We start from the raw sequence: 14,519 nt of genomic DNA, 5'->3' as shown, positions 1-14,519 counted from the left end.
TTCTAACTTGCTAAGGGTTTTCATCAAGAAGAAATCAATACAAAAGAAGAGACATAAAATGTTTCCATGTACATCTGAAAAACTGAAAGTTCTGAAGTTCTAAATACTCATAATTTCAAATGTAATGTCTACTTCGGTGAGTGGCACTGATTTAATCTGCAGGTTTTGTTTTTGTTTTTTAATATATATTTTGATACCTGGAATTGAACTCATGACCTTATACTTGCCAGGCAAGTGCTTATGCCATTAAGCTATATCTCTGGCCCTTGTTTTTTTAATATTAAGTCACATAAAAGGTCTCAAACAAACAAATCAAAAGCTTTGAAATTTAGACTGTGACCACCATTAAGAAAATACAGAAAAGGCACAGGTAGATTTTTAAAAACTATTTTAATACAAGATTAATAGCAATTTTCTATCCAAATCAGAAATGAAAAATCTTAACCCAAATAATAGTTGTTTGACAGTCACATAAAATTTTAGGTTTGATTGGTGCACACATTGATCCTGCACATATGGATATGCACACAGAGACCTCACTAAGATGCCATCTTCAGGTTTCTCTCATGGAAGTGCCTCATTACAAGGCCAAGCCAGCGACTCCAGTAACCACTCAGCTTTGAATGAAGTTCCAAATGTTTCCATGCTACACTGAGGCTGCTGTAGCAAACCGCGATAGAGCGTCTCCAGAATGCGTACAAATCAACACTGTTTGTATAAGTCGGCCTCAAACTAAACACTGGCTAATGTCACCCCCAAAGAGGAACACACTGCAAATGTACAAGTTATGGTCTCCTTTACTTTTCTGTCGGCAAAGCTACTGCTTTCGTTTCTTTAATTAAAATTCAGGTCTATTAGCGATTATAGTCAATGAAGAGGAGTTTGAATTTTAGCAAGTTTAAGGTGAGTCCAAACTTGTATTTGCTAACATTTGACCATCGATCAAACCACCTGCTCATGAGCCTTGCAAAGAGAAATCATAAAAGAATCACAACTCAGGAATTTGCTAAGTTTCATTCCTCCTTGGGGGATGTTAGCTGATGTTCAGTCTGTAGCCAAAAATGTGTATGTAATGGCAAAAGAATTAAAGTAGGCTAAGGTCTGCAGCAGGGAATATAAATTATCAGGGTTCTGCATCCAATAATACTTTCATTGTGTTTGATTTAAAGAGTATTACTTTTTAAACTATTACTTCTTGTCTGTGAATAATAGTGTTTTTCAGTGTAGACAAAATAGTATTTTCAATCCCTTACATTTGAAGCCAGTGATAATACTTAATTATCCTGTCTGGGTCAGTCACTGTAAGGGAGTGCTTACATTTCATAATGGGTACAATCAATGTGCCAACATCACCTTCATTCAAATGACAGAAGGTAGTCAAGCTGTCCTTCAGTACAGAACCAGAGTTCTTCGTAAATTTGCAATTCATCCTTCTCTGCTGAAGACTTTAGCCTCTGTTTGTCTTTTGTTGTAACATATACAAAGTATAATATACATCAATCACAGACGTGTATTTCTGTTAGAAAAATACATATTGTAACTAAAGAACATGTAAATAGAGGCACTTCAATAAGCTAAGTGTTTGCAGTTATGAGCATCCACCCACCAATTTCTGGTGTCCGATTTCAGTGAGCCCATTCCTCTCTACTCATAACAGAAGGTATGGTGTGGTTACAGAATTTAGGGGAGTTCAGAACTAATGAAAGCAGGTCTTAACAGAAAATGGAGCATCATTGAATTCCCTGTCCCTATGCTGAAGTGAGAAAAATTAATTTGGGAGAGGGATTCCAAAACACTTACTGGAAAGGGCTAACTAGATGAAACTAAATCCTCTAAGGGCAGAAAAAAATTCTATGTTAAATTGATCCAAGAATCATATGACCTTATTAAGATGATGATAAAAACCAGGAAGTGCAGTTGAATAATATTGCGACCACATCCATGCAGGGTGACTAATATTGTGGCATCATCAACCAAGACTCATTCCAACTCTCTGCCCAGCTCATATGCATCGCTATATCTCATCAGTGGGAATATTACTGATAGTGAAGGTGTGGAAACAAATGAAGCAGGCGTTTATATATTATCTGTGGTTAGTGCATATAGAACATGGGTTCACATTCATTAATATAATGTGTTTTCATACACATGCACAAAACCATTTTGGGGTGACAGCACAGGAAAAACAAGACATCCTGATCTATTTCAGTGAAGACAGTACAGAAATATTTAAAAAAGAAAAACTTGGAATTTAAAGCCATATAAGCAAGATATTCTGGAAAATCAAGGTTGATTTAATTTGTATTGCACCTTAATGATTGGAGAAAAACAATACTGATTTTTGAACTTAGGATGAAATGAGCAACATAAATGACTTGTCCTTCATAGAGATGTGTTATACGTAACTGGTGACAGGAAGCCGAAGGTTGGCATGGGATGGATGGTTTTCTAGAAGCGTGTAATGTTGAATTGGCTGAAGTGTTAATTTCACAAAGGTTTAAATGAAAGATGCCACAAAGTCTCTCAGAATCCTACACTTTTTATTTCCTTAGGCATAAAGTGGCAACAGATGCTTGTAAATACTTCGTTTTGCAAAAGTGCTCGAATATACTTAATACTATTGTGCCGCGTGTGTTCTACTTAAATGTGCTGACTAAATCAATAACTAATTTTAATTTTGATGAGAACAGAGATCAAAAAATACCATTTACGTGTCAATACTGTCAGTGAGTTTAGTTACAATGTGACTGGCATACTACGGTGTCTTGACACATTACTTTTCCCTACTCTGGATGCATCACAAAAAAGCAAGGAACACATGGGTACCAACTGTATTCACAAAGCCCTGGTTTGGTTTATTTTGCTTCTCTCTGCCGGGGGAGCATTGGGTCTGGCTTTGGCATACTTGGTGGATATGTTAGGCTGTGGCTGTAAATTGGCCTCTTGAGTTGGTCTCATGTATCCAAGTGCCAAACAGGAATCCTAGGCCAGAGGTGTTGTACGTAAAAGCAATGGTGTTGCATGAATAACATTCTTTATACAACACGGTTTCCCTCACCAGTAAAATCCTGCACACCCATGGCTGGTCCCATGAGCTCAGCCCAGGTAGAGTACCAGGGACAAAGCATGCTCATGCGAAAAGGATGTGCCCTTGTAAACTTTTAATAGATGGACAGTTAGATACGTAAAAAGTTCTTTCTTGATTCTTGGTGCTCACAGGTCATTGAGGAATCTCTTCTCTGAGCAGCACAAAACAAGAAGAGCTGGTTGACAAAACATTTTTGTTACAAAGGTGTGTCAACCCTGAGCTTGGAATTAAGAAGTTAAAATCTGTGATTTATATATATAGATATAAAAATAGATGATCATACTAAGACTAAAAAAGTGAAAGAAATCTCTATGTCCATACTATATATAGTTTTTTTTTTTGTCTTGACTTTTTGTTGTTGTGAGTTATTTTGTAAGAGAATGCCCTTGTGATGGAGAAACCAATTGACACAAAGCAAATAGTTAAAAATCAAAGCTCAACTATGGATCTCATTGTTTAACAATTCAGCAAAAAAAGTCATTTGGGGGAGGGTAATGAACACAGGGGCAGAATCACTGAATTCATGTCAAACCTGTGGCAAAGGGAGAGACTGTATCATTGAAGATGATTTTCCAGACCTGGGAGGAGGATGAATTTACGGGGCATCCATTAATAACTAAGAAGGAAGAAAATCTGTGCCAATTAGCTACAATGGGCAGACACTGGGGAGGGGGGTGTCAAAAAATGGTGCCATTACTGAAGTTGAAATTGGGCAGGATGACAGAGAGGTGCTGAGTTATAGTTAGTTTTGCTTTCATATTCAGGATGGAATTCTAAATTTAGGATCAGTACCTCCAAATCAATTTGATATTATATGATTAGAGTGCAAGACGGTACCTCCAAGACAACAGTGTATTTTCACTACATTTTAAAAAATTTTAAGCTTTCTCCCCAGAAGCAGTTTTATAACCTGATTTGTCACTGAAAAGCTTACCCTGGGAGTTGGCTGTCAGTGTAGAACCTATAGCATTAAAGTTCTTTATTTTTCTCTCGTTGCTTCTTTGTTGAAAATGTGGTTGTCTTGGGGTTTGGCCTGATTTTAAAAGGAAAATTATTTTCTTCCTAACTTGTTTTATGAGGGAAAGAAAAAAAAAAACTCACAACGTGAGATTCTTTTACTTCTGCAGCATAAAAGCAAATGAAGGTAAGAAAATTTCCTGGTACGAAAGATTTGAGTAAGAATTCTCTCTGGAATAAACGAGGTCCCCACACATAGCTGAAGGAAAGAGGAAGCAGTTCATCTGGCACCCGGTACTCTTTGGGAAAACAAAAAGGGAGGCAGATCGCAGGACTGCTCTCTTCTCATAGAAAACGGTAAGTTTTTGTGGCATGGTCCATTGTCCGAGAGTATAAGAAAAGAAGGGAGCTGGCCACTCAGACAGCTAAAATGCAGTTTCATCCGACCAAAGCCTAGGATTATCTGCACAGTCTCTGCAATGCCAGGACCACACAGACCATAGACCAGGAGAGCAGTGAGTAGCCGAGCTGGGCTGCAGAAGAGTCCTCTTCCCTCCTGTCAGGGTCAGCTGCAGGGGCCTCTGTGGTGACAAACTCGAACTCTGTGGGACACACATCATCCATGCATCCGCTGCCGCTTCCTGAGCCGCTAGATTCATCGCCTGGCGTGGAAAGATTGAAGAAGAATTAAACCACACACCAGGTGAAGGCAGAAGCAAAGCACGTGATGGAGCTGAGCATGTGGGTGGAGGGCCTCTTCCGTTCCTGGGTTCCCCAACAAATCCCGCTGGATTTACACCCCAAGAGTGGATTTGTGGCCAGAAGGTGGGATGTATTAAAATAGATGATTGAAACCCAATATTAATGGAGATCCAGAGTCATTGCCTACCATGATGGCATTAGGAAGATATTTTTCTCCTAGCAAATATTTAAATTGCATAAAACAGTTCCATTCCTTTCTCTTTCTGTATTTCAGAGTTGTTATTCTTAGCAGATAGCATGTTTTTGAAAGGATTTTTTAAAGAATACTCTAAAGGAAAACATAGAGTAGGGAAATGAGCACAGCAGGCAGGAAACTGGAGAAAAAATAGTGAAACAATATAGCAGGTAGAGATTATCACTACTATATGACTGTATCCCACATTCCTATTACTCTTGATATTTCCCTCCTAAGAGTAAAGATGGACTCAGTCAACCTGTGTCTCCCTCTAAACCAAAGGTTGACAAGCTACAGCCTGATGCTTAGTTTGATACAGCCCATACCCTAAGGTCAATCTTTATATTTTAGACCTTTGATAGTAAAGCAAATGAAGAACACTATTTTGTGACATGTAAGAAGTGACTATATGAAATTCAAGCTTCTGTGTCTATTTATAAAATCTGGCCAGGACACAGCTGTACCTGTTCACACTCCTTCCTTGAGTTGTAAGAGCAGAGTGACAGGGATCCTGTGACCCTCAGCACCTGACCTGCCTAATATCTGGCTCTTTACAAGAGGAGCTGTCCTTTCCTTGCTGGATACCAACGCCCAGGTGCCCATTCAGTGTGCTGTCTCAGGGTGGTGCCTTTCTTTTCTCCCATGCATGTGCGTTGGTCCACTCTTTTCTCACACTTCTCTTCTTGGTTGTCTTCTTGCCTAATAAACTGTCTCTTGGACCTGGCCCCAGATTTACCTGCCTCAACTGCAGTCAACACTTTGTCTTTGAGAACTTTGTCTCTGTGGCTTTAATCAAGTACATAGTACAAGTTACATAGTCCTATAAGGCTTGCCTCTGTATCGAACAAGTACAGACATCTTTTCTTATTATCAATCATTCCCTAAACAATGCAGGGTAACAGCTATGTACATAGCACTCACATTTCATTATGTGTTCTAAGAAATCTAGAGATGATTTAAAGTATATGGGAGGATTTGTGTAAGTCATATCAAATACTAAGCCATTTCATATAAGTAATTAGAGCATTTGTGGACTGTGGTATCTGTGGAGGGGTCCTGGCACCAATCTTCCACTATATGAAAGCACTTGTCACCACCTGAGATTGTGTTATCTGTTACTGTTTACTGTCTGTCTCTTCCACGAGAATACAAATACATGGAAGGAGGAAATTTGTATAAATGTTTACTATTTCTGGATTTCATGCTCCCTGGCATACAGCAGTTGCTCAGTTAAGTAAATGAATGTGCCTTAAGCAATTGACTCAATTTTTGCTTTCTTGTTTAACCAACATGGGTCAGGATATTTGTTTTGGAAAGTGTACATGGAGACAACTTGATAAAATGCCCAAAGGCATCAACTTCACTGCTGTCCCTCATGTCTGGTGGAAAAAATATGTCACCAACAGCAAAATTCTAAAATTCAAGTGGCCACAGTTCATTAAAATGCTCTAGAATAAATAAGTTAGCTTCACTGTGGCTCCATTCCCTCACTTGCACAAATAAAATTAATAATAACACTTTGCAGAATTGTTATGGGCAGTAAACAAGAAAATGTTTCTGAAAGGACTCAAGAAACTGCACTTTGCAGTAACATTTTCCTTTTTCCCCATTTACTCCATGATTCCTCTCAATATCCCTAAACTCCTCCTGCTACATGATCAGCTGAAGCACCCCAACTGCCCCCAAAGATTGGAGCCATCTTGCCTACCAGGCCATTTAAGTAAAGCCACAGAATGTGTGGGGGGTCTTCTATCAGGATAAAGATACAACTTACTAGCATTTTTTTTCAGATGGCATACCGAAATACCAGAGAAGATCATTTGAATATGCTCTACTAGGTTCTTAACATTTTCTCTGCTTTATCTTTAGTGGCCTTTACAAGGGAGAGAAATGCCCAGTAATTAAATTCAGAGACATCAAAATTGCTAAGGGAATTGTTCTGAGTGCAAGTATCACAAAGAAGAAGTAATATAACCTTTACAAAGATATTATTAAAGTGACTTAGAATATTAAAAATGTGGGAAGCAAATAATGACAGGAGCTTTTGACTAGGAAAAATAATGGTTCCAATTCTTTATGAAAAGGAATCACAAATGCAGGTATTAGGGGTGGGGTGGGCACTAAAAAAATGCCACAAGCAGGAAGGGTGAAGATGGCTCTGAGACGCGATGATGGTTTATGTGATTGGTATTAACCTAAAATAGAGGGCCAAGTACGCTTTAACTATTGTTGATTTTCCCTTTCCTTTTAGGGGAAGCAGAGCAAGATCTCTACCTCCTGGACATTCCTTGGGATTTGCATGCATGATTGATACATATGAGACCTGGTTAGATCAGAGAGGAGCAGGAAACAATAAGGATGACACCAATTAATTCTTCTTGTATGAATTTATTCATTCCAATAGTCACTCCCAGGTAAGAAAGCATTTTGTTACACGCAGAAGATAGAATGGATAAAATGAACACAGTGGGCTAAGTAATGGTAATCATTAAGCTCTACTGGATCAGCTTGATTGACTTGGGAACAGCCCAGGGGACTTGTAGAGCATACTTCTGGGTGTTCCGGAAGGGTCATGGAGGTGTAACCTTGGGTCCTAGGTCTGGACCCCTGCCCCTTCGTCTCTGACATCGTTCTGCTCTCCTTCATAGCTACCATGAACTGAGCAGGTTTGGGCTACCACACCCTTTCACACTGATGTTTCTGCCTTGGAGCCAGTGGACCATGGACTGAATCCCCTTAGCATCTGAGCCAGATTAAAGTTCTCCTCCTTTAAATTGTAGGTATTGGGAAATTGTGTCCTGCAATGGGAAAGCTGACTAATCCACAGATGGGAATAAGGAAGACTAAAATCTGCTGTAACATTCTCTTCTTGGGAAGAAATGAGGGATTTAACTAAGAGGAAGAGATAACAAATGGCTGTCAGAAATTTGGAAGCCAATGAGTCTGTCAGGTTGGTAATTATCCTGTATTTAGAAAATTAATCTTTGAGTTCTTCAAAATAAAGTAGAACACTAAAATTTTTCTTCAGGGGACAGTTCAGTAAAGACTAAGATGACTTAATGTCTTCCATCTGTAAGTTGTTACTTTCTGTCTCATTAATTTAGGCACATAGGTATCATCTTTTGCTTCAGTGACCAAATTACAGAATTACTGGCAACTTCACATCATATGCTCAAGAATTCTTTTCCAAGGAGTTCTCTTTGTAAAGGTGCACAGTTAAGAGAAGACCAATACAGCCAGACAGACAGACACACACACACTCTCTCACACACACACGCACATATACATATACACACACACATACAGGCACAGACACAGGCACCAATACAGACACAGACACAGATAGAAAAGACAAATCACTTAGGTGAAACCCAAATAGGATTTCTGAGATGTGAGCAGTATGGATATGCCTCAACTTATGATGGAGTCACATCTTGATTAACTCACTGTAAGATGAAAATATCTTAAGTTGATAATGCATTGAATATATCTAAACTACCCATTATCCTAGTTTAATAACTCTCTTTGTTACTTTTCTTGTTGCCAAGACAAAAATATCCAACACTTAAAATTAAAAGAAGAAAGACTTATTTCAGCTTACAATTTGTAGAGGTTTCAGTTGGCTGACTCCAAGGCAAGGTGGCCTGACAGAGGGGCATTGCGAAGGAGAAACAGTTCATGGCAGAGCAGGGAAGGCAGAAGGCAGCTGCAGTAGCAAAATTTTGTTCCTTATATTTTAGCCAGATTACCTACCTTTAGGGTGGGTAGCACTCACAACCGAGATGGGCAGCCTCAGTGCTAGCATAGCACCATGAATCAATCCTAGCCTCACATCCTTGATCCCAGTAGCACACACCCTAGATCCAGCCATCTCTGAAAAACTCCACCCATGACAGCAGGAAGCTTTGGGAGGATATCTAACCACAAGCCATCACAATAGTACAGGGCACCACTGAGTGTCAGTTGTTTTCCCTCATAATCCTGCTGACTTGGGGCTGCACCCACATAGCCTCCACATAGCACGATGAGAGAACACTGTATTGTATATTGCTATTTTGGGGAAAACTCCAAATTCAAAATGTGAATGGATGCTACTGAATGTGTATGGCTTTGGTGCCATGGTAGAATCAAAGAATTGTAAGTAGAGCCATCACTTGCTGAGGGTCATCTGTAATTTATTCAAGATGCCAGCTTACAAGCATAAGATGGGGATGTGAGCCCAGCTTGTCTAAGCAATCTGCAGACTATTCTTTTGGCAATTGCATCAGTCAGTATTTTTCTCGCTGTGCCTAAATACCTGAGGAAAATAAAGGAGAAAAGAGGTATTTTGGCTCATGGTTCCCAAAACTTCAGTCCATGATCAGCTGTCACTAAGACAGAAATATTATGTCACAAAGCATGGTGGAGAAAGGCTGTTTTTATAGCCACCAAGAAGCCGATGGAAAGGGAAAGAGCCAGAGAGGAGGGCGACAGGGGTAAGGTATAGTCCTCAAGGTCACACCGCTGTATCCCTTTACTATTTATTTATTTATTTGACACTGGGAATTGAACTCAAGACCTTGCCCTTACCAGGCAAGTGCTGTGCCATTGAGCTAAATTCCTGACCCTCCCACTCTCTTTAAATAGGCTTTACTCCCTAAGTTCCATCCAGTAATACCGTCATCTTATGATCCCATCAGTGAATTAATCCACTAGTAAATCTAGAGTCCTTGGGAGTCAATTACCTTCTGACAGCCTCACCTCTAACCACTGGACACTCTGAGGGGGCATTTTAGAAACATGACAATGGTGTTGTGAGGGAGGGAAGAGACGTTTGGGACAGATATAAAAACACTAATGTAGAAAGGAGAAGGTGAAAACACAGGCCATGGAAACTATTAAGACTGGCTATGATTTATATAGCTTAAGTTTTACACATTAGACTATAAAATTAGAGGAGCATAAAACATAATTAGAGACACACCTTGCTCTTGTAGACAAACAATGGTATAATCAGCCACAACCACCTTCCACTCAGGAAGTTACTGGGAAAGGTTTCCTTACTTGTGTCTTGGAAGTTGACATCATTGCCATTGTATGCATTCTTCAATTTGTTGGTCATCACGCGGAGAGCCATGATCTGCTGTCTGATGAACGTGTCAGGCCGAGTGATGTCCACATCCACCTCGGGGTTGTTGATTTGGTTGGTCAGCCCGTCATTCATGATCTCAGGTAGGTATCTGCGGGGAGGAAGGAAGAAACGACAGGTCAAGGTGACGCAGCGGGTTCCTCAGAGTCTGCCATGGCAGTGCTCAACAGGGAGCCAAGCCACTGGGCCCAAACTGGATTTGATTCCCGCAAAAAATGCCAAGGAGTAATATGCATTTCCTCAGAGGGAGATGTGACTAAAACGGCTGCAGGCTTGGTTTTTCAATGGCAGTGAGTTATTAGGTAGGCTTCCTGTTTTGAAAGTGCTACACTGAGGACTTAGAGAGACAGTTTCTTAAAATACTCTTCCTCTCTCCATCCAAAAAGTCACACAGCTCCAGCCAAGGACCACATGGCTTCCTCAGTTCTCCTCTTCATTTTGGTGTGAAGAATTGGAGCTAGAAACAATACAGTGTCTTGGAGAGAGTTCTCTTGTAGAAGGAGACTCTTCCCACGGAAGGTACCTTACTTCAGATTGTAATTCAAGGAAATTTCTGGGTCTCTTTATGTATCTACATATTTACCTATATACCTATGTATGTGCCATATGTGCATACATCTATGTCTATTATCTGTCTATCAGTTATCTATCCATCTACCTATCTATAGTCATTGTCTATCATCTATATCTTCTATTTTTGGGACATTTTAGCAGTAGCCCGTGATTGCTGGCATGTTTGAAATGTCTATTATGGTTTTTATTTTGTAATAGAATCTCAGGTGTAACTTGGTAGACTCACCAATATCTGATAAAATAGAAGGGTAACACCTAATGCTCCTGAGCCTACTTTTTCTCTTGCTTGTGCCAAAATGTCACAGTTGTCAGCCCTCCAACATCCACTGCCTAAAGCTGTCCTAGGGTCTCCATGCCAGTGCAGCCGGAGCCCTCGGAAACTCACTCAGAGCCTGGCCGTCTCCCTTGCACACCTGTCAGTTTTCTGGTTTACTAACTCTGTGTATCAGGAATCTTCACACACCTGCCTCTTCTTCCCCTCCCCTGAGTCCTTGCCTGGAGTGTGGCTGGCTCTGGTGGCCTCAACTTGACTTCCTTGTGCCTTCTACCTTTCCCTGCGTGGCCTGCCCATGCATTCTGATTAATCTGCCACTCTATCCTGTCACTCTTCTGTTCAAAGACACTTGAGATAGTAGCAGGTGCCCACTGGACACTCAGGGAGGTCCTTGCTGAATACGCCACATGTATTTTGAAATTCTGTCTGTCAGCCTATTTAGGAGATAGGTATAAGTTTATTCCCTTTTATGAAATAGAAGACTGAGGCTTCGTGAAGGTAAGCCAATGTGCAATGCAACAGGTGGCAATGCCAGGTTCTAATCGCAGTCTGGCTCCAAAGCCCGTGTGCCCCAACGCCACCCGCTACTGCTGGGTGGAACAACTACAATTCACACATCACAGCTCAGGCTTCTGAGTACATCTGTGCCCTGCTCTGCTTTCGTATGCTGCAGTACTGACTCTGAGAGAGCCTCTTTGTCTTACAGGGTCTGCTCCACTGTGCTGGCCAGGTTGGTTAAACTGTGAAATTCACATTTGATCTTCATCCCTTCTACACTCTTCCCAAGACAGGCAGTAGAAACCAGAATTTTTCTTCTTTGAGGCGGTTATAGAAACTCTAATCTTTCCCTCCACCTTTCTTTTGGAGCTGGATATAAGGAAAGTCTCTAATCCCCTTTGTCCTACACTGGGCCAGGGACCCTCTGCATCCTGTAGGGGTCCCGCCCTGTATCCTGGAGGAAGGCTGAAGCAGACAGGCCTTGCTGGTTTCCCACTCAGTCTATTAGTAATCATGGCTGTGCAACAAAACCTCCTTAAAACACCCAAAGGACAGAGTTCAGGATCTTCCCGATCGAGGGAAACCTGGCAGTTCCTGTAGCTGGTGCCCAAAGAGGGCAGGCAGCTCTGAACCCTTTCCCTCCATGCCAGCCTATGCCTTCCTTCATCTGTATTCTTTGTGATGTATTTTATAGTAAACCACAAAAGTGCTCTTGAGTTCTATGAGTCACTCAAGCAAACCCATGCAGCTGGAGGAGGGCTAATGGGACCTCTGATTTGTAGCCAGTCAATCAGAGCACAGGGAAACAGCTCAGGGCCCGGGACTGGCATCTCACACTGGGGGACAGTCACAGGACTAAGCCTTCAGCCTGTGGGACATGTGACATGGTCTCTGGGCAAATAGTGTCCCAACGGCATAGATAAGAGGACCCCCACCCCCACCCCGGGTCTGCCTGCTTGCTGGTGTGGAGAAATCTCCAGACTCTGGGGGAGAGTCTGTGAAGATGGTGGAGGCCCTGTTTTTAATCAACACATTGTCCCAAAGGGTTTTGTTTTGTCTTGTCTTTAATATACTTTCCCATTTAATGCCCAGAGAGTCATAAAGACCCAGCATCGTTCTCACTTTTTCCTAAGCTAACTATTTTTTAATCAAAAAAATTTTTAGTGCACGTTTACAGCACACAATGATTTCAGCTCTCAGAGATCGGCCCACCCTTTGTAATGCTGCCAGGTTCAGTTGGGCGTTCTGTGCACTGCACAAAGTACCTCTCCCAGCTGAGGGAATGAGTTGGTGCCGGTGTTCAGGCTCAGTTCTGAGGTCACCAAGCTGTGCCCATGTCGGGTGCTACTCATCGCTCTTTCCTCTTTGGTAAACTTTTTAATTTTAGAAATTCCAATACACACAAAAGAAGACACAGTAATATCATGAACCCCAGGAGGCGCTGTCCATCAATCTCTAAAAGAGGCACTCCACAGAAAAGCTTTGATACTTAAGCCATTTTTCAAGGTGTCAGATCATATGCAAGATGTATTTGTGTGTGAACTGGTTTATCTGTTTTAAATTAGAGACCCTCAGAATAAGCTCTGTTTTCAGCCATATCTTGGACAAAATTGACTTCACAATGTTCACTAAATAATGAAAAATAAAACACATGGAGTGCGTTGTCAATTCTTTTCCATGAAAGCTTCAAATATTATTGTCCCCCCAAAATGTCCAAATAGAAATTTCAGAAACTGTGGGCCCACAGCTCTTTATTTTTGCAGTAAAGCATAACTTACGCCTTTGACTATATTTGGTTTATAAATAAGTTCTTGCAGGCTCCTGAGACAGTCTTGTTGGTATAGCTCTAATATATGACATTGGATTGACCTTTATTGATGTGAAATTATATGTGCTGGGCTCCCAGAGCTCTGCCTATCTGTGATGCCACTGGAATAAGTGACAGATGCAGGCCATCTGCAGTGGACACCAGCTCAGAGGGCTGCACAGGCAAGGCCAGCGCTACGTTTCTCCTCCTCATTGTGGACTGAGTCTGATTGAACCTGGACTGTGTCTCTCTTTATCCTGCATAACCTGCTCAGCTCACTGAGCCTTGCTCATCAGCTCCTCACTGCAATCGTTGGCCTGGGACACTGCCCTGGGAATCTGAACATCCAGGGACGGTGAGAGGCTGCCGAGCCAACCCAGATCTCATGGCATCACCGATGCTTTGTCTCTTACCATCCAAGGAAGCATAACATGTTTCTCCCCGTGCCCAGAACCTTTTCTCCTTTCCTGTGTTTAAAGGATTGTCTTAGAGGCAATGTGGAAATTTAAACCTGAAGTAGTTGAAAAAGAAAACGGTCATTTTTGCCATCCTGAGGGAGATAACTCCAGAGGCTGAACTCATGAATGAGTCCCTGAGCAGCTGAAAGGGTGGGGTCCCTGAGCTCCACACCAGAGCCTCAGGAGCCCATGCATCTGTTGCTTTTCATGCTTTGTCTTCCAACAGAAATCCCATCCCCTGCAAGACTCGGCTATTAAAAATCCTGCATTATCAGTGGAAGTGTACATTGTTGCGTCCAGGAGGCTTCTCCTTTAGCTTCTCCATAGCCCTTGAATGTGACAGCACGGTGTTTTTGCACTGTCGTATCTCTGGAGATGTAGCAGGAGAGCCCTGGCACAGGGAGCCCGGGTCCCAAGGTTGGGTGTATGTGTGTTGGAACAGAAGAAACCCAGAAGCAAGGACAACCAAGCGTGTCATTGTCTGCCAGTGCTTCAAGATATGATGTGGCAAGCAGGTGGCAAGGAGCACAGCCATGCATAGCCTCCTCATTTTGGCTGGCTTCTGTTTGTAGGGCATGACAGAAACAACTTGTGACAGTTTTGCAGAATTATTTGTCTTCATGTTTAATTTCATACTGTTGATGTAGGCTCTTTGATTTTTCTGAATTAATAGCCCATTGGGGTGGAAGAGTCCCATGAGAATGTGGCAGGGGAAATGACAACCTTGTGAGTGGCTGCAGTTGGAACCTTACTGGTGAGGTGACAGCTCTGTCACCCAAGAGACGGTAAATGCACTTGC

At 41.7% G+C, this 14,519-nt stretch overlaps 1 protein-coding gene across 3 annotated transcripts in view; it reads right to left on the bottom strand.

Annotated features, from left to right (window-relative positions):
• Positions 1 to 371: 371 nt before the first annotated feature.
• Gpc6 (glypican 6) overlaps positions 372 to 14,519 on the bottom strand; it is a 1,068,618-nt gene continuing 1,054,470 nt past the window's right edge. For all 3 annotated transcript variants that reach the window (XM_005007165.4, XM_003477617.5, XM_063246933.1), the window contains 2 exons: positions 10,026 to 10,201; positions 372 to 4,707 (listed from right to left, as the gene is read on the bottom strand). In XM_005007165.4, coding sequence (XP_005007222.1) covers positions 4,505 to 4,707; positions 10,026 to 10,201 — 379 coding nt within the window. In that variant the 3' untranslated portion in view covers positions 372 to 4,504. The remainder of the gene's footprint in view (positions 4,708 to 10,025; positions 10,202 to 14,519) is intronic.

The sequence above is a fragment of the Cavia porcellus genome, unplaced genomic scaffold (genome assembly GCF_034190915.1).
Source record: "Cavia porcellus strain 051 isolate PalLab524CR breed Dunkin Hartley unplaced genomic scaffold, mCavPor4.1 scaffold_4, whole genome shotgun sequence".
Lineage (NCBI taxonomy): Eukaryota > Metazoa > Chordata > Mammalia > Rodentia > Caviidae > Cavia > Cavia porcellus.
The sequence above is the reverse complement of the archived record's forward strand: the minus strand, read 5'-3'. Positions and strand labels throughout refer to the sequence as shown.